Source organism: Ambystoma mexicanum, chromosome 10, assembly GCF_040938575.1.
Source record: "Ambystoma mexicanum isolate Mex_15411 chromosome 10, UKY_AmexF1_1, whole genome shotgun sequence".
Lineage (NCBI taxonomy): Eukaryota > Metazoa > Chordata > Amphibia > Caudata > Ambystomatidae > Ambystoma > Ambystoma mexicanum.
The window spans coordinates 364,663,384-364,683,749 of record NC_090932.1 but is presented as its reverse complement, the minus strand read 5'-3'; the positions used below and the strand labels follow the sequence as shown (position 1 = coordinate 364,683,749).

At 47.2% G+C, this 20,366-nt stretch overlaps 1 protein-coding gene across 1 annotated transcript in view; it reads right to left on the bottom strand.

The window, feature by feature from the left end:
• LOC138491435 (nucleoplasmin-like) overlaps nucleotides 1-11,621 on the bottom strand; it is a 405,174-nt gene extending 393,553 nt beyond the window's left edge. The window contains exons 1-2 of the mRNA XM_069617951.1: nucleotides 11,550-11,621; nucleotides 11,228-11,373 (exon numbers count right to left, since the gene is read on the bottom strand). Of these exons, the coding sequence (XP_069474052.1) occupies nucleotides 11,228-11,291 (64 nt within the window). The 5' untranslated portion in view covers nucleotides 11,292-11,373; nucleotides 11,550-11,621. The remainder of the gene's footprint in view (nucleotides 1-11,227; nucleotides 11,374-11,549) is intronic.
• Nucleotides 11,622-20,366: the final 8,745 nt, after the last annotated feature.

The window sequence follows — 20,366 nt, the reverse complement described above, 5'->3', positions numbered from 1 at the left end:
TAACCTCACGATGAGCTATTCTTTATTTCTTGCAGTTAATCAGGTACCCTTTTGCAGCCATTGAGTGAATGACTATGTATACTTTTTGCAAGTGTTCTGTGAGGAACTCATGGTGGCAACAGTAAAGACAGATACAAGTGAGCACAGTTCAAGGGCGTTTATTGAACAATGAGCAGGGAGGAAAAACGCCTAAACTAAACCTAAATGATGGGAGTAAGCGTCGAACATCAAATAAAAATAAGGCAGTCCTAGTGGCGAGTCAAAATCAAAAGGGCCTATACTAAGAAATCTATTGCCAAACCACACAGCGAATACAAAAAAGGGTGTGGGATAGTTTCCGGGAAAAGAAAGTAGTTTTCTCTGAAATAATATGTCTGGATGCGGTAGCCTGGGCCTCCCTTCCCCACATTTTGAGCACTGGGCAAGGTGGGCTTGTGGAGCAAACCACACTCTTGAGCCTTCCCAGCACAATATGACAGTTCAGGTTTCAGCTATCAGGGCCGTCGATGGCCAAGTCTCGTTTCACTCGAATGTCTCTTGCCCTCGAGGACCTGACATATTCCAATAACAAAAGTTCCTTTAACCAAATTTGTTAGGGTGATAATGGTTCACCCATTGGTCTCCCTCTTCTGGGCGCTGACCCCTCACTTATTGTTACTACAATTCATATACTAGTTCTTTTCTAAATGAAGTTCGGATGACAGCTTCACCCCTGGATCTCCTTCGGTCAGGCTCGGACCCCCCTTGAATGCCAGTCTTTGGGTGATGGCTTCTCCCCTGGATCTCTCTCTTCCGGGAGTAAATCATTCTTTCTCAAATCTTAATGTCTTTTTAAACTGTTCCAATGGACATCCCTCGGTTGGGTTCACGCTTACCAAATTCACATTTCCAAATGGTTACAGGATTGATATGATAGGTTATTTATAACACGCATAATACCCAGGAGGTTTCTAAGCGCGGACCAGGGGAATCAAACCTGTGTTGCTCCATGTAGTCTTGCTTCCAAGGCGAGCACGTTGCCCCCGAGCGATCCTCTCTTCCCTTGCTTTCTCCTTTGGCGGGATTCACTTCCCTAGCTTTCTCCCGTTGAGGGATTCACTTCCCTGGCTTTCTTTATAGTTCGTAGACAAAGACTCGACTGTATGGGGATTTTGCTCAACCCCCTGTATGACCACTTTGACATAACTTGGCTGCTCTCCTATGGCCTGCTGGTCTCTGTAGTTTCCTTCATACAGTGAATAGACCAGGGTCTCTCGAGTTAGCACTCACATGGTGCCAATTTCCCTCTTCAGCTGGTCTTCCCTTTAACACTTGTTACAGTTCATTGAAATTTGCCACATTGTGACTTTCAATCAACACAGCCCGGTTCTTATCAGTTCTTCCCTCGACTCACCGGCTTTGTTGAACCGCTTTGCTTTCCTCTCCATTGGAATCAAGGCCACTACCACGGTTGCGGGAGCTTCCCTCACTCCTGCTTATCGATATAAGCTTGCCCTGTGTACCGTCGACATCCGCTGCAAGACCCTTGTGCTATTGTTCGCGGTCCAAGGCTTCCTTCCTCTAAGGTTCCATGGGTCTGGGACGAAAAAGGACAAGGCCACTTCTCTCCTCACCACCCTCTCGATTCCTGCCGCCTTTCTCCTTTGTTTGAACTGCTGCACATACTTGGCCGTCATGCAGTCTGCCGTGTTCGTACTTTGCTCTTTGGCTCATCCCTGTGGAGAAGGGAATGGGCCGTCAGGTGTAAGCAATACTGAGCAATTGACTGACTATACATGACGTGTCCGAATGCAAAGGGTCGGGCAAACGGCTTTGAAGTTAGTCCGTTGTACTGTGCGAAGGTGTCAAAGGAAGGGCGATACTGCGTCTCACCTAGTGTCCCACTCCCTGAGGACCCCCCCCCCCAGCCAGGTGATACTCTCTCACTGGTCCACCCCCATGAACTGGGTTCAATAGCGATGGCCGTGTCCTGGCCACCCGGATGACAGATCCCCAGGGACTAGCTAGAGAGACACCTTCAGGTTTCTCACATTTCATTGAGATCCTCATGGGTGATGTAAATGTCATCTTCATATTGCCAACAGTTAGGAATGTCTGCCAGCAAACTCTGTACTATACTTGAGAATGTGCTGGGTGAATTCTTATACCCGTGCATTATTCTATTGAATTGGAAATGCGTTCCCTTAAAAGTGAATGCAGTGCATTTCTGGCTTTCTACACTTAAGGTTGTGTGAAATACCCATTGCCTAGATCAAGGTTTGTTTTATATTTGCATCTGAGTAAATTGGTGTCTCACTTCGCTATTCATTATGGAATAGGTGGAAGATACGAAAGAAGACCCCCCCCCCCCTTTCCATTATGGCCTCCAATTGGTCTGCACATTGCTTTCTCCTTTAACAGTCTAGCTTTCTCCTTTAACAGTCTAACTGTTTTTAGTAATGGCCACCATGACTCACCTTCTAAACCTTTAAAAGCTAGCCAAGAGTAGCAACCGGTGCGTTGCTACAAACGTGACTCTGTGCATTGCCGCTTGTCAACAAACTGAGTAAGTGTATTCCATTTTTACCTTTCCTACTACTCCTTCCCTTCTACCTTCTTCGTTTTCCACCCTGCTGCTTCCCTTCTACTTTAGCCTAACTCAGTTCCGAGCGCTCCGTAATATCCAAGGAATCCGAATTTCCCTCTCCTGCATTCCATTACCAAGGAGCCGCATTTGCATTTCACCTCCTCATTCAGCTCCTCGCTGTGAAAACGTTCACAGGCGCAAGTCGTAATAAAGTTCCCCTGTTTGGGATCAGTTGACGTAGTTCTCTCTGTTCTCTGCCACTGAGCTTGTATCAATTGTTGTTCGCCGACACTTTAATAACATCAGAAGTTCCACTAAGTTTTGCATTCTAAAAAGGAAGACTACATCGGTGCAGCCCTTCCACTTGTGACAAGTGCAGCTGCTTACCACTACACAACTCGTGCATCAATCCAGCCCCCCCCCCCCCGCAACACGTGCAGGATTTCTTATTACAGGGTGCATCATTCACAGAGGCCTCTTGCTTCTGTTGTTAAAGAGTGTACAAGGTTATCTCTGTTAGAAAAACCATTCCAACCTATGCCGCCCTGTGTCTGATAAAGTCTGCTACTACCATCCTTACTAGAAACCATTGCACTACTGTCTTGGGTTTTCTTCCCCTGGAGGGTTTCCCCTTTTTTACCTCTGCCCCAGTCATTTATTTTCAGGGCCAGAGGTGCAATTGGGAAGGCTTCCCTCTAGCCAACAGCTCCTTGCCGCCAGGTAAGGGTTCCGTGAACCACTGAATTTCTATATTGTATGTTAAAGTGATAACAATTGGCTAGAAATCCAGAACTATGTTGGTTTTGGACTGCATCTGTTTTATTATATGCATATAAAATTGTGCGTCGCTCAAGTCTTGGGAATGATTCGATGAGTGCGTAGACTCTGCATTCTGTAAAACTTGTAGGGATGCAGTGTGTTTCTCAACTTTAACGTCTGAACTCTCATCTGTGCCATATTTTTGTGGACTTTCATTTGTATTCCGTCTCTGAAATCAGTCAGTTGGTCTAAACTGGGACTTCCCCCTAGGTTCACCCCAAGATCGTCTACCTCCGAGTGCCTTACCACTGCGGGGCATCCCCATCTCCTGTAGTTTTCACATTATTTGGCTCATGCACATGGTATTTTTCTTCCTCTATTGGTGAAAGCTGTCTGTGTGTGTGTTCTACCACCCTTTTCACCTTGAAACGATAACTTCCTTTTGAGGGTCTCCCTTCCTGGTGTGTCTCCTGGTCTGATTTACTATCCTGGTTAGCCTTCTTCTGTTTCTATACAGGTCTCCTGTCTAGGTGATCTCTGCCTAGTGATTGAAATGGATGTCACCATGTCCCCAAATGGCTCCCTTTTTTCTTGCTCATTTAACTGTTAACAATTTTCTATGAACGTCTAACCTTGCAAGCTCTCCTTTCAATAAGGGTAGAATTATGCTCCCCACCATTTGATAATTATTGAATGCTATGGACAACCCCAAATTCATGGCGGCAGCAGCGCCCTGTGTTCCCCTAACTGCCAATATTGATGCTACAGATGTGATAGACACCGTGCCCATCAGCTGTAAATAAATTGAGATCCAGCTGTCACAGCTTTCTAAAGGCGGTGTACAGACTGAGGGAACAAACATGGCTAGTGTGCTATGCTGCAGTGTAACCTGGGGATAGGGGGCTTGCAGCTGTCCTAGCTTTTCTGAAAACCACTTGGGTATGTCCTCATTTTTGGAAGGGCATGACCCTTATACAATTCTCAATATCTGTAGCTGCACTGTCCATCTGTCTTTGTGGCTGTTGGGCAGGCGCTATGCCATGCAGGATATTGCAATGCAAGGTTACGTACAGTGTCAAAATGTGCAGCCAGTAGTTGATAGTCTGTAAGAAGGGGCCTCTGTGGTTTGGATGGAACTGGGCTAAGAATTCTAGTGACAGGTTGGGTGTGGCCAATGGTCCATGTCTAGCATTTGTTTGTGGATAAACTAGATTACCTCCAAACCAGTTGACATGATTTGTATGTGTTAAAACAATTCAGGAAACTGGTATGGGCGATACTGGATGGAGTTTAAGTCTCCCCTTATCAGGAGAGTAGCATATACGTTATTTACCTTGTTCGCTGGGTTTTCAAGTAAGTGAAAAGCGGTTCAGCAGGCAGCCCTCCCAGTTGCCCGATCGCCACTGTAAAGTTTATATTAACTCCCCGACAGTGTGATAACCTAAGCCAATCTAACACTGCGGTCCTTCAATGGATGGGAATATTGAATTCCTGATGGGCCATCTTCTGTACCCAACTAACCTCTCTTGATTAAAAAGCTTTTTAGAAAAAAAACATTTTTGCATGGTCCGTTTATCGTGACTGGTGCATAAGGTTATTTTATTAGCAATGCTACGGTCATCACTAAGAAGTCCCATCTGCATGGGGTGCCGCCTGTCTTGATTGCCTATGATTAGGCAGGACCAGGAGCCTCTTATCTCCACCTCATTTGAGCCTGTGAAAGCAGACCCCTGGTCATCAGTCATTCTGATTCGTTAATACAATTGGTTTGGGATGTGGAGATTTGCTGGGCTGGCATATTTATCAAACTTCAGAAATTTCTAGTTAGGTTCAGTTACTGCCTTCAGCATGACTTGACCATCTACATTTAGTCTCTCCATTCTCTGCACTCTAGATCAGTTCCTATAGGCATTTCGGAGCGCCTTAGTTTCTTTAGCCAACGTTTCAGGGGGACCACCTTCTCTTACTACCCTACGTATATCTTGACGTAATTTACTTTTAAGATCAGCTGTTACTTGGTCATATCTATGCGGATGATTGGTGGGTACAAATCTCTTTTTAATTGGAGTGTCTATTTTCCAAAGGGACTCTACGAATGATCTCGGATTAGAGAATGAATCAGATTATTATCCTAATTCTGAGTATCCGATTACCATCTTTATTAACCAGAATGGGACTATCGTAAACATCTCTTACCAGAGTAACCTTCTGGAAATCAAAGGATGTTGAGATAGGGATGCGATTACTTGAAGCTCTGTCCACTACTTTACAATGTACAAACAGATGGTCAGACATTATTATATAATCAATAGTGGATGACATCTCACCTCTCCTCCAAGTTTTGGCTGCAGGAATGTCTCCTTCTATGGAGCCATTAGGTATGCGCAGACTCCAATCTCAAAAGAAAACTTAACCACAAACTGCCATTTTGACTGAAATGACCCTGCCTGGGTCTCCCAATCATTTCCTTAGTCAGCATTTAGATCTCCTGCTAAAAGAATATTATCATCCGATGATCTATACGGATATGAGACAAGAAGTCAGACAGGTCCTCCAAAAAGTCTGTCAAGTTTGAATGTGCGGGCTCCAGTACAGACTTATGATGACCCATGGAGTATGAAGAAAAGAGGGTAAGAAGACAAGAACAACCTTACTGCAAGAATTCCCTGCCTTTTTGATGGTAGGTGTTCTATAGAGCTTATACAGGAGTTGCGTATCAGGAGCATTCCTCCAGACGGTCTACCCACAGTTGATTTTAGTGCCTCTCGGTGCAGGGATGTAAAACCATCTAATTGTAAAGATAGTAGCAGCCATGTCTCGTGTAATAAAATAATATCATGGTCATCAAAAATATAACTAATCCTCTGCTCCCTAAATGAACTGGAGCCCTGCGTATTCCAACTGACAACCCTTAAACACTTATTTAGTAGAGGAAATCATCAGCCTTGGATAACTTTTGTATACTTGTGTGATAATTCCTGGGAGAAGATCCCAGATATTCTTTTTTGTTGATGGTCCCTGCTCAGCGTCCCCTTGTTGTCCTTCACCACCTTTTCACCCTTGTGTGTGTCCACTTGATGAACGGAGCCAACTAGTTGGGATGTAGATTGGGCATTGCTCGATGGCAAATACTGAGAGACTTCCAATCCTATTTTACTCAACTCCTCAGACGGATTCAGTAGTGCTTTAACACCCAATTGTGTCTTCATTACCACTTCCGCCACAGACGTTGAGTGTTCGTGAGGAAAATGTATCCGATCAATGTTCTGAGTGGATAAGAGATAGAGCTCCGGGATTTGATTAGTTATGGACAAAATGGTTTCTCTATTGAGGCTCCCCTGATCTTTCTCAGAGTTTAACCTTTTTTGCCACACTGACGGTATTGCGAATGGATTCACAACTGATTCCGGTCTCACTTATCAACCCCCTCCGGTGTACAGACACTGAGGGACATAGGATTAATTTCCAGATCTATCAAAATTCCATTCTGACCGTAAATTTGGTCATTGGTCTGATTTACCTCAGCACAGGCAGGGGTTGGGACCAGCAGTGCACTTTCTTTAGCCCCCTGATTTTCACTGACCGGTTTTGGGGGCTGATTTGCTTGACATTTATTTTTCAAGAAAATTGGTGCCAATATGAGAGATTTTTTACCCTCCCCTTTCGGATCTTCCGTGGAGGCCCACAATGACTTTCTAAGTCATTTGGTCCGAGGGTAATGTTTCCTGATTTAAGGATGACTTTTCAATATAGCTTGTTGTGTTTGTGTGGATTCCTTAGTTTTTTCTTTCGCCACGTTCAGCTTGGAGTTCTCTACAGCGCTTTTCTCTGCCATTTTATTCAGGGCCTTTAAAAAACGTCCTTTTCCCAGATACCTTTTGTGTACCTTGTTTCTCATTTTTGGTTTTCTGAGGCTGTGTCGTAGGAATTAATGTGTCATGATCTGAGTTGTTCCTTTTGCTTGGCTTCTTTTTCACCCTTTGATTTTGAATCCTTTTGTGATGCTGGATCAGTAGCTAGATCATTCAATGTCTCTGCTGACTCGCTTAGCGAGTGATGTGCATCTCCTCACTGTGTCCCGTCATCTTTTCCAGTCAAGAAATTAGCCTCTGACTGAGGATTGGGTGTTGTGGGGGATCCCGGACTATCATCTTCCCCCAACTGTGCCAATCTGATAAATTCCTCCAATAGCGATTGAGAAAGGGGGGTATCGTCTAATGGACAGAATTCTAGAGGCACATCCGCATTGGAATCTTTGAGCTCATTTAAAGGCATTCCCCAGATCTTTGACTTCTGTTTTAAGTGAGTTAAGGTCCTGGTCAAAATTAACCAGATATGCCTTGATTTCTTTCCCCGTTAATAAATGCTGGTAGCTCGCATCCTTCGCGAACAGCATGTGTTTGACAACTGAATCATTAATCAGGCCATTTAAGCCTACCATTGCCGATTCCCAGGCTCCCACCTCCTTGGTGAGTTCCAGTAACATTATGAACTTCTGTCTTCAGGAGTTCAAACACAGTTACCAGAAAGTTTAGTACAAAGCTCAAAGCCAATAATGTGGAGTCTGATGGGACCTTATTTTGATCCGTTTTGTTATCTCTCTGTTCCCCTCTCAGGGCCGTAGGTTCCTGCAAATCCCCTCGACCGTCCCCATTGTCCGGTGCATCCCCTTGACCCTCCACTCCAGTTCTCTGATCATGGAGGGGAATTCTATAAGGTTCCCTTCTACCACTGCACCAGCAGTGGCCACAGCTGAGTGTTCCCTGTTTGAAATGTCACCAACCACACTTCACTAAGTGCTCTTTTCGTTAAGACACCCTTAGATCTATATTTTTTTAATTGATGAGGCTGATAAGGTCCAGATTGTTCTGCAGAATTTTAGACATTTGGGACGCAGAGGGACAGGGACTTGAAGATAGGATTTCTATATTATGGCTAGTGTCCAGGTCAGGAGAATTGTCATTCTGTGCTTGGTGGATTATAGGATGATACATAGAGCTGTTAGCTTCCAGGCCCCCTGACCCTGGCATAGTATTCAACTCTGGCTCCTTCAAGTCGTCTCTCCAGGTGGCATTTCCTCCTCCTGTGCCACTCCTTAAGTTATAGCACATTTACACACAACTTTATCAAAGACTTAGCCTGCCGGCGTTCACTCTGTAGGTATAGGTGTATTCAGAGACTTTTATGAAAGTATGGGTCTAATAAATAGGCTTCTATTGCAGTTTTATTAGAGATGATCCACTTCCACAACCGAGCCTGAGCTCGTCCCTCAAACACGAGATTCAATTATGTGCTTGCTGGTATATGAATGTTAAATATCAAGGGAACATATTGCTGTATGCAATTTGCAATTTAGATTACACAGGGCACAGACAAACATATGCACCATATGAAGAAGCAAGTCTTTAACATCATATACTGTAGGCTAGTGGCTTACCAGCACAAGTTATACTCGAGCTGCGTGCGGGCAGCTTTGTTTCCTTTCCATCTGCAGGAAGATAAGTCGTTACCAAAGCCTGGATTCCCTCGGTTCCAAACGTGAACACAAAGCAACACACTTGTCCGCACTCGCTTCGCTCCCACTTCCTGATTTTGATTTTGTAGCATTAGGGACCGCTCTCCAAATGCCAGCAAAGAGACTGCTGTAGAGGATAGGGTCACCACGGCAACACACTCGTCCACGGCACGCTCACCGGCAATCTACATCGCTGCATGGGGGGGGGAAATCGGTGACATCGTAGTCAGCTGGGTCAAATCCTACCTTGCACACCGCTAACAGTTCGGACAAATGGATTCTTCCAGATCACCAATACAACCCATTACCTGTGGAGTCCTGCAAAGATCCATCCTGTTCCCAGTGATCTTCAATCTTTACATGGAACCGCTCAGAACCCTCCTCTCTCCACACAACGTCCACATTCACCAATACTCAGATCTACCTCAAAATATCCTCCATCGAAGAAATCCACAGGCTCAAGGCTTGCCTCACATTGATCCAGTACTGGATGTCCAGTGCTTACCTGAAGCTCAACCCCTGCATGAATGAATTCCTACTGCTGACCAACAACACAGAACACCCTGACATCCAGACCTGGCTCGAGGGATTCACACCCCAACTGGCCCCCTGTGCCAAGTACCTTAGGTTCAACATCGACAGACAACTCACGTTCAAACAGCACATAGCAAGGAAGACACGAACGGCCTGGGACCAACGTTCTCTCTTGCAGAAAATCAAGCTCTTCATCCCAGAATACAACTTCAGATCCGGTGTCCAAAGCTTGGTCATCTCCCACCGGGATAGTGGCAATACCCTTTTGGAAGGCCTTCTGGCGACTACCCGGTCACCCCTGAAATGTATCCGCAGCAAGACTCAAAAGGACTCTGCAAATTCGACCAGATCACTCTGACCCTCATCAAACTGCACTTGCTCCCACTGCAAGCCTGTATCATCTTCAAATCCTGTTGCAGCATCTACAAGGCTGTCATCCTGAAGTCCCCAAGCTACCTCACTGAGAAACTCAGCATTTCCAGAAATGCGCAAAATACGACAGTGCATGAAGGAAAGAACCAGAAGACAGGCCTTCTCCGCCTACGCTTCAAGACTCTGGAACTTCCTCCCAGTCAACATCAGACTTGCCCCACCACTTCTAAAGTTCAGGAAAGAGCTCAAGACCTTCCTCTTGAAGGAATGGCTCCTCTTCAACATATAGGTCCACACACCCTGCACTCCCCACCCGAGCCAGGTGATCTGCCCACACCATGCTGCTCCCCACCATGTTTCCAATTGCTGACACACTCCCCTTTTCCCTGCTTCCCTCACTGCGCTCTTCCCCCTATGAGTGTAAAGCGCTCTGTTGCTTCCAGAAGCTATGCCCGCGCTCAATAAATACCCCAATAATAAAAAACAGTGTTGATGTTACTGTCAGTGTTATTTGTAAGTGGCCTGCTGCGAGTAATGGCTTAATTGCATCCTTAAATGTGCAACTGACGTAATAAAAATATCTGTACAAAGTAGGCCTTCAGCCACTGAAGTCCTATTAAAATAAGCAATGACAAACCATCAAAGTATTACTGCCATCATATACCCATGTAATCACATACTTTTCCAGCTGTTTTTATTTTATGGCAGTCCCATGACTACACTAAAGTCAAAACTGGTGACTTTGCCAATACTTGTTTTTCTATGCATTCTGAGTATTGTTGGATGGGATTAACAACAGTATCCTGGAAAAGCAAAACTATAAGCCCCAGAATGCAACAAAATACAAAAATGACGAGGGCATTCCCTGAATGACATTGGCCCTCTACAATAGATACATACGCAAATGCGGCGCTATATAAATTATCAATGGCACCCTAAAATGACATGTCGCCAAAAACTTTTACAAACAGCGTGCATTGAAATCTAATAAATGTCAATTTTCTCATAGCAACGTATTGTTAATTTGGTGCCCAGTCGTAGTATTAAAAAAAAGTTATTCTTGTAAAAGCTGTTCTGACGTTATACGCAGTGAAGCCTATATCATTTAGCATTCAAAATAAGAAGAACGTAAACGGGCTGCGACGGAATAAGACAACATGAAAGCAGTAAATAAAATGTTTTCGCCTTTGCAGAAAAAAAAAAACGGGGATGTGTTATAGTTGTGTTCGAAGTGAAGTATACAAGAGATTTATGTTTAGTATCAAATCCTGCCTTTTCTGGATAGAAAAAAACAGTATATCGAAAATACAAAGAGCGGCAGTAGCAATGTAAAAGTCCCTTTTTCAGCATTTCCTTAAAATGGTCACTCGTAGGCAGCGTTTGGGCGCCGTCCCCAGCTTTCACATACAAATTAAAGTGACCGTGACGATATTACACTCATTCATTTCACTTCCGTACATCAGGTAGCTGTGTGCTCTTACCCCAAGAAACAAAGGCGAGTTTATCCTCCTTCGAATGAATGCTGGACAGGTCGAGAGTGTCCATGGTGAAGCGGGGCCTCGAGCAGGGAAGTAAGAAGGCTTCAGAGGCCGGAACAAAGCAGGAGCACTTGGCTGCTCAATGCATTCTGGGAAAACACAAGTCATCACATTAGGCAATAGGAAATCACAACAAATAATTCCAGGTATTTCACAGATCATATTTAATAATTATAGGACTACTAGCGGCAGAATGATGCAAAGGTAATAAATACCACGAGGCATGAGCTGCCCACACGTCAAAAATGACAAACCGATAGCTTACCTCTTCGCCAAGGTAATGGGAACTTCAAAACTAGACATGGATTACCTTCCCAAGTTAACATGCCCCATTCGTAAAATGCTGCGCCAGTCCCAGTTTTTATTTGTATTCTGTGACTTGTAGTCCTGGATTTTTAATAGAAAAATCCAGGACTACACTTCAAAGAATGCAGAGAAAATGCCCGGACAGGTCTTGAAAATTGTGAACGGAATGGGGCACGTTGCCATGTATGTAGCATAGTAGTAAACATTGGATGTGCTATGGCATTGGAACGATCGCGGGCTTTCAGAGGTCAGAGATTCCAAGTTTGCTCACGTTATATTGACGGCGTTTGGGTCTTAGCTGTTCCTGTGCATAGCTCTCAACTGACACGCTTTTGGCGGGTGTCACCCGCCTTGTAAACAGCTGGCTCACCCGCCAAGCCTCATGCACGCCCATTCGTTTCAATGGGCCTCTCACCCGCCAAAAATAAAATCGGGTGTTTTCACCCGCCTTTGTGACACAAATGCTTGAGAGCTATGCCTGTGAATCCTGGCTAATGAAGCAAATTGAGAACTTTGGTCAAAAGGAACAGTTCATCTATCCCTTTTTTTCTCCAATAATGGCAACCTCCAAACTACAAGTACCAGATTGCAAAGAAATAACTGGGCTTGATGATGCGTGGATTACTTGCCAGTAATATTCATTACTCCTAGTCCTTGTTGAGGGTTCGTCCATGCCCCCATGCGGTCCCGTAGCCCCCAACTAGCAAGGACGACACCTCACACACGTCCTTACTGTTCGGGCTTCCCGGTCGCTCTCCGCGGCCGGGAAACGCCCCGTTTATTTATGTTGCACGCGGCGACGTGCAACGTCACGCCGCCGCGTGCGTGCCCGTCATCGGGCAGCGCCACACTCCTCCTTTTTCCAGGAGAACAAACAACACACACTACAACTATGCACTGCACACGGTACAACATAACAATAACATTTTAACATTCCCCGTTGTCGGAAACACCCCTTTATTGCCAGCCACCTGGGTCCCCTTACTCTAACAGTGATTACCACTACAGTATTCGGCCAAATGTCCAAGTACGTAATCAGTGGAAGAGCAGGTTTCCCTCGCCCAGCCCTCTGGGGGTACCTCCTGCTCACCTCTGGCACGGGAGATCTGTCCACAGGTGTTGGTCTAGCCGGAGACTCAGGCAGGCCCGGTGTTTCATCAGTGTCCTCTGGGAGCTCCCCGGGGTCGGGCTCAGGAGGCGGGTCGGTTCTCGGATCCTGTAGCTTCTTGAAAAAGCTGACATTTCGAGTGACCGCAGACCGGCCGTCCGATGCAGTTATCATGGACCCCTTTACCGCGACAACGTCCAGCAGTTCTGGCTCATAAGGCAGAGAGAGCTTTCCATGTGGATGTCTGTTGCGAATGAGGACCTCGTCCCCTGGTTCCAGTCGTTGTGGGGGAAGCCCTCTCCGAGCATTCTCCTGCTCGATCCATGTTTTTCGGTCAGCCTCGACCTGCTGATCATCGATCACGCCCGGTTCCTTCTCCCCCACTTCGGGTAGCAACCCACGCGGACACCGCCTAAACAGGGCCTCCGCCGGGGCCACTCCAGTGGATGCGTGGGGCGTGGTGCGATAGACCCTCAGAAATTGGTACAACGCTCTCTGCAATGGCTGTCCCTGCCCCTGGGCAATTCTAAAGGTCTTGTTGAGGGTCCTCATGAGCCGTTCAGCTTCACCATTGGCCCTTGGCCACAGGGGAGTGATCTTCCTGTGCACCACCCCATAGCTCACCAACAACTCCGAAAAGGGTTCGCTCTGGAATGGTGCCCCATTGTCTGGGCACAACGTCTGAGGGAATCCATGGGCCGCAAATATTTTCTCCACGGCAACCACAACGTGCTCGAACGCTACTGAATCCACAAATTCCACCTCTGGATATCTTGAGTACTCGTCAACTATTACCAAGAAGTGGGTGCCCATCGTGGTGGAGCCGAAGTCCGCATGGACGACCTCCCATGGTCGCGTCCCGCGAGGCATCGCCTCTATCTCCCGCTCCCGCTGCAGTGGAGAAGCCGCCTGACACCACACACAGGCCGCCACGAAATCATTCACCTTGCGCTCGAGTTCCGGAGACCACACCTTCAGCCTTCGGCGGGCCTTGGTCTTGGCGGCACCCTGGTGACCACGATGTGCCAGCGCAATCACGTCGCCCACCTTCGACTGGGGTACCACAATCCGATCACCCCTGAGCAGGAGCCCAGACGTTGAAAATGATAGTTCTTCCCGGACTTTCCATAGCTGCTCCAGCACAGTCCTGGCCTCCTGGGTGCACCCTGCCAGGGCCTCCAGCACCGACTTCCAAGAGCCCTGCTGCATGGACTGCTTCAGAATGTTAAAACACTCATCCTCAGCTGCCGCCACCTCAAGCTCTTGGAGAGGCATGGCATTCGGTGTCGCCGCCTCCACTACCACCCGGACATGTTCTTCGGCCTCCTCTGTGCACGTGTCTGGGTCTCCTCCGCCGGGTGCCCCCGGGTGTCTGGAGAGGTAATCGGCTGCGTTATTCGCCCCAGGCCGATAGACCAGAGTGACCCCATACTCCAGCAGGGCGAGCATCCATCTTTCAATCCGCGCGGGTGGCTTGGATGATGACCCCGCCAGGATAGGCAGCAATGGTTTGTGGTCCGTCACGACCGTCACCTGGCGTCCAAGGACATAGAGTCGGAAGTGCCGGCATCCCCAGAGCACCGCCAGTGCCTCCCGCTCAATTTGCGAGTATCGTTGTTCCGCCTCCGACAGGGCCTTGCTGGCGTAGGCCACTGGGTGGACACCTCCATCCGGGTCTACCTGGGTCAGGACGGCGCCTAGTCTGAACGGGCTGGCGTCAACGATAATCTCCGATGGTAACATGGGATCGAAGAAGGACATGGCGTCGTCAGCCGCCAGGGCGCCTTTGATGTCGTCAAATGCAGCCTGCTCCAGTGGGCCCCAGTTCCAGATCGTGTCCTTTCTCGTAAGTGCCCTGAGCGGTTCTGACCTGGAGGCAAGATTTTTGATAAACCGTCCACAGTACGTAACCATGCCCAGGAATCTCTGTATCTCAGACTCAGACTCCGGAGACTGCGCCTTCTTTATGTCCTGCACCTTCTTGGGATCAGGAGACACTCCCCCCTCCTTGAACACAAAACCAAAGAACTCTATGGATGGTCGGAGGAATTCACACTTCTCCTTGGGCAGGGTGAGGCCCAAGGACTGCAGTCTCTCAAATGTCTTTGCCAGACGCCGCAGATGATCGACCTCTGTTCTCGCGAACACCAAAATGTCGTCGCTTATATTCAGAACTCCCTCCAAGTCCGCTAGGGCACCCCGGATTATATTCTGGAATACCTCGGCCGCCGAGGAGACACCAAAGCTAAGCCTCTTGTAACGGTAGAGCTCCCGATGTGTGGTGAAGGTGGTGATATATCTCGACTCGGGGTGGAGGACAACCTGGTGATACCCCGCCCTGAGGTCCAGTTTCGAGAAGAAACAAGCACCCTGTACCTCTGCAATGATGTCGTCTATCGTCGGGGTGAGGTGTCTTTCTCTCCTGATGGCCTTGTTTGGGAGCCTCATGTCAACGCAGATCCTGACAGCGTCGGGCTGCTTGGGTTTTCGTGCCACTACTATGGGGGACACCCAGGGGGTGGGGCCCTCCACCTTCTCTATTATGTCCAGATCCACCAGGCTATCCAGCTCTTTATCCACCTGTTCTCGAAGGTGGAACAGCACCCTCCGATGCTTGAGGGCAATGGGCTGCACCGAATCGTCAATGTGTAGTCTCACAGGTTCTCGAACCATCTGTCCAATCCCCTTGAACAGTGCTGCGTATTTCTCCAACAAGTATTTTATGTCCTCCAAGTAGACAGAATACGCAAAAGTGACAATACCAAGGGCCTCCGCTGCAGCACAGCTCACCAACGTGTTGGTGCTCACAGGTGTCACATAGAACCGTGCTTTAATTTGCGAGCCTTCATGCTCCACCCTGGCCACAAACGCACCGTCCAGGGAAATCGGGTCACGACCACCAAAAGCAAAGATGCGGGCCCTTGTGGCAGCCAAATTGGGGGGTTGGTCCATCACATCATAATGTCCCCGTGCCATTACATTGACGGATGCCCCAGTGTCCACAAGGACCGGAACGGGAGATTGGTTCACCTCGATCACACACCTGGGCTGTCTCCTGTTCTTGCTCTTCAGGACCCCCACACTCGAGACAAAGAATACATTTTCTTCCTCGTCCTCCTCCACTTCCTCCACCTGGGCGTCATCCTCGCTCTGATCCACCTGAGCAACGTTGGGCGGCCGACCCTGGCGGGTGAAGCTTGCCCGCCCTGGGCCTCTCGGTACCAGCACAGGCGTGGCCGCCTTGCAAACCCTGGAGAAATTGTCCGGCAAGCCACACCGCCCACACGTCTTTCCTGCCGCCGGGCACTCTGCTGGGTGGGGCAGGTCGTATCCACACTTTATGCAAATTTCCCCTGCCTTTCCGGCCCTCTCTCGGGGGACACCTCCAGGCCTTCTGACACCCCTGCCGCCGCGCCACATTGCACATACCTCCTTAGTGTTGATGGAGCGCGACCCTGCCTCCATTCTGGTTGCTCTCGCCTCTGACACCTCATGGCACCTCCCCAATTCAAGCATGCGCTGAAGCGTGATGCCTGGTTCTCGTAGCACCTGGCGCCTGAGCTTTCCTGTTGAACATGCCTGGATAAGCATTGTCCTAATCTTGTCCTCTGCATCTCCCCAGGCGCAGGCTAAGGAGAGACGCCTCAGGCGTCCATAGAAGGAGTCCAGAGATTCATAGTCCTTCTGCTTGGTCGATAGCATCACAAAACGCTCATAGTGCGCGTTGGCAAGGGGCAAAAAGTAAGCCTGCAGGGCAGCCTTCGCCTGACCGTATGATTCATCCCCAGGCGGCAGCGATTCAAAAATCTCTTGCACAGACGGTCCTGCCGAATATAGCATGGTTGTCAGCCTGGTGTCATCATCCACCATCTGGGCCGCTCGAAAGTACATATCCAGACGGTCCACCCACCTTCTCCATCTGGACCCTAGGCTAGATGGGGGGCCCGACACATCAAACTCGGGGATGGGCTGCAGAGCTGCCTGGGTACGCACCTGGGTCATGACTGGAAGTATTTGTGGAGCAACGGGCCCCGCCGCTGGCTGTACAGGAGGTGGAAGACCCTGAGGAGCCGCCTGAACAAGTGGAGGTTGCTGCACCGGCTGCCCCTGAGGTAGCGCACATGGTGGGGGTGGAGGAGGCCGCTGAATTGCCGCTGCGCCACCTTGGTCCTCAGTGTCACTCATGAGTCTGAACGCACAGGCACCTCAGCATGGAACACCAGGGCCGCAACTCAAACTCCACAATCACTGCAACACCTTGTGATGATGAAGAGGGTGAAATCAGCGTGGCCACCAACCTGTTGATGAAGATGCACCACCTTGATGATGAAGAGGATAAAACAGAGTGTATCCATCAGCCTGATGATGAAAGAGATGAGGATGAACTGTCCAGCCTACAAATGGTCCAAAAATTAGAAGAAGAAGAATGTGTGGGTCATGTAGATCCTAGGCCCAAAGCCTTCTTCCTTGCTTCCACTCGACGTAGTAAACTCAAAGAAAAGCCAAAATTGAAAATAGGCATAGATTCCTGCAGGTATGCCTTCCTGCTGTCAGGGGTTCCAAAAATTAAGCTTGGGGCCGCTTCCGAGCCGAAACCGGAGCCTCGTGAAGTCCCACAGCTTACACACGTCCTTACTGTTCGGGCTTCCCGGTCGCTCTCCGCGTCCGGGAAACGCCCCGTTCAGCGCCACAGTCCTATACCGTCATCACAGTTCTTACTCTCTGAAGCCCCGGCACACATGACAGGAAACCTCATTATTTTTTCATTCTGCATAACTCGGCCCGTTTGTAGATGGGAGCATACACCCCACTAAAACCCAGAATGCCCCATTTTAATTTTTTAACATGTAATGGATCAATGCACCCTATTGTTGAGTCTGGTTGAGGGCGGTAGTGTCACTAGAAATATGTACTGGGGGGTTAAACCGGATTGGGGGGGGCACAAATACGAGGTGGGGTGGGGTTGTGGAACATCAAATAAGCGTCAATAGGCCAAACTGGTTAAAGTATACCTAGATTTTACCAAACTGGTAACAAAAACGTAACATTACGCATGTTCAGAGTAGGTTTGATGCAATTAAAGTTGTGCATCAATTTAATCTACAGTCTAAAAAGTTAAATCATGTTCAACAGTTGCAAAAAGGCCATTGCACTAAGCAAGAGAATGCATTTTTTTTTTTTAACTCAAACAGGCATCACTTAGGGACGTCATTTCACCAAAATGCCAGGGGTAGTGGAAGTGACATCACACGACCCTTGACCTCTGGTGACAAAATTTGACCCCACCCCGAAGTGTTTTTGTGGGAGTGATGGAACACGACCTTTCACCCCTTGACAAAACATGAAGTGGCATCACATAACATTGCTCCTAAGTACACTACGAAAAATATGGTTATGATGTCACGATTATGTGATATACATTTCATACAAGAATGTATCGCCATATGTATCATCAAGATCAGTGTGTATATGCCCATATCACTAAATTACTGTGAAGGCAAGCAGACGTCTATGGCCAAACGATAATTATGTGTTACGCTTAAGCGCTTTATATAGAAAAAATATACATAAAAGATCACCCAACCTGTGTCCGTACTCATTAATCGACCTCAGAAGGATGAAAGGCTGAGTTGAGTTGTTTAAGAACAGACTAATTCAGTGACTCACCCCGTGAAGAAGTGTGCCTGAAATAAACCTTTAATGAGTCTAGCAATTATTGTATTGAAATCCAGAAAGACATATTATCTGGTATTCCTATTGTTTCTTATTTAGGGTCACTACTGAAAGTTTTAGACTTGTGGAACACAAGTTCATTTTTTTTAAGAGGCCTGAACAAAAGAGGCAGCCACTCCAGGAGCAAAGAGCCACATGGCGCTGGCCACAGCCCAGGGCCATGTATTTTTTTAAAAAATACTTTTTTTGTCCATTTTATTTTAGGGGTAGCAAGGGAGATCACAGGGGTAGCAAGGGAGACCCCAGGGGTCGCAGTTGTGACGCCTGGCGACCCCTAAATGACGTCCCTGGCATCACTCCCTGCACAGCTTCATATAATGTGTACTTTGAGGTGATATTTAGCAGAAGAGACAGCACTTCCAGCTCAGCTTTAAATAATAGCCAGTCGAAACGTGTCAGTTTAACAGGAGAGATCACTCATACCCTAGTTATGATATGATTGGTTTATTCATAACGCGCTTAATACCGAGAGGTGTCTAAGCGCAGTCCCGGGGATCAAGCCTGTGTTGCTCCGTGTCATCTTGTTTCCAAGGAGAACACGTTGCCCCTGAGCTATCCTCCCAAGAGTTTCAAATGAAAGTCAAATGTCACATAAAGGTGCTGAGTGCAGGGGGAAAGGCGTAAAGTGCTCCCGTGGTTCTTTAGCAATGGTTGCTGGAATCTCATTTTGCCACAGTAGAATTGTTTGCAGTGTGCACTTTCTAGCTGTACATCCCAGTGGCGGCTGGTACCTTTTTTAATTGGAGGGGCTTAAATATTTCTACCAAATATGCCAGTGTGATGGAACTTAGCGAGGGAGAAGGAACCAATCAAAAGGTGTTGGGGATTCTCCTCCCCTTCCCCCAAGAACATTTTTAAAATACTGGCTTAACATGATGCATTTTACAACACACTTTGTTTGTAAAATTGGGTAAAATGCCAAACAGTTTTTGCAATTGGTTTTGTGGGGTAACTCATGAAAAAATCCAATAGATACAAGTCTCCAACAGTGCAGAGGAGCATTTGACCAACACATTTTGATGATCTCTTTTCCCACAATATACGCCCAGGGTTAGACATTTCTGGGAGCTATTCAGCTCCTGCATCTACCATAGCAGAGCTTGGTTAGCTTGGAAATCAAAAGCTGCCAGGAGATACTTTTGGCTTGCAAGACAAATTGTGCCTAAACAAACATGCGTGTGTGTCATTAACGTTTAGTGTTTGACAATGTTAATAAAGAACAATTAGGACACATATAGTACACATTAAAACATAATTGGAAAAAAGGTAAAGTGTACAACTCGTGTGGAGGTTAGATTTGCAGTGTGCTGTGTACTCACTTCTGTTTCCCCAGCGCTAGCTCCTGCCTGTTGGGTGATACTAGACACTCAGCAGGTAGTTTTAGCTCCCATTCATCAAATCTTAATTTCAAACCCTGTATACATCAAAAAATATTTTCACGCTAGCTGCGCCCATACATTTCCATGCTGGTGCCATCAGTATATGCCAGTATTCCAATATAAGCACATATTCATGTTTGCTTTGCGCAGCATGCCAGTAATGATAATACTATAAGAAAATATGTCCACACTTCTGCCAAAATATGGCAGTATCCCTACGTAAGAACGTACTCCTGTTGGCTTTACCATGAAAAATGCCATGTCACAGTATGAAAACATGTCCAAATCGGCTGCATCTAAATGCCAGTCTAGCTGCGTGAACACTTATCATGATTGGTTTATCAAAGAAGCCTAATACAAAATCTCATGCCACAGTAAGATATGGCTATACTGGCTGCACCAAAATGACAGTCTAGCTACATAATAGCACTTATTTATTTATACATTTATAGAGCAAATTAAAACCCGAGGGCATCAGGGTGCTGGATACAACAAGACGGGTTACACTTCAACTTGAAATTAGTCAACAAACATCACAACGTTGTCAATTTAGAAC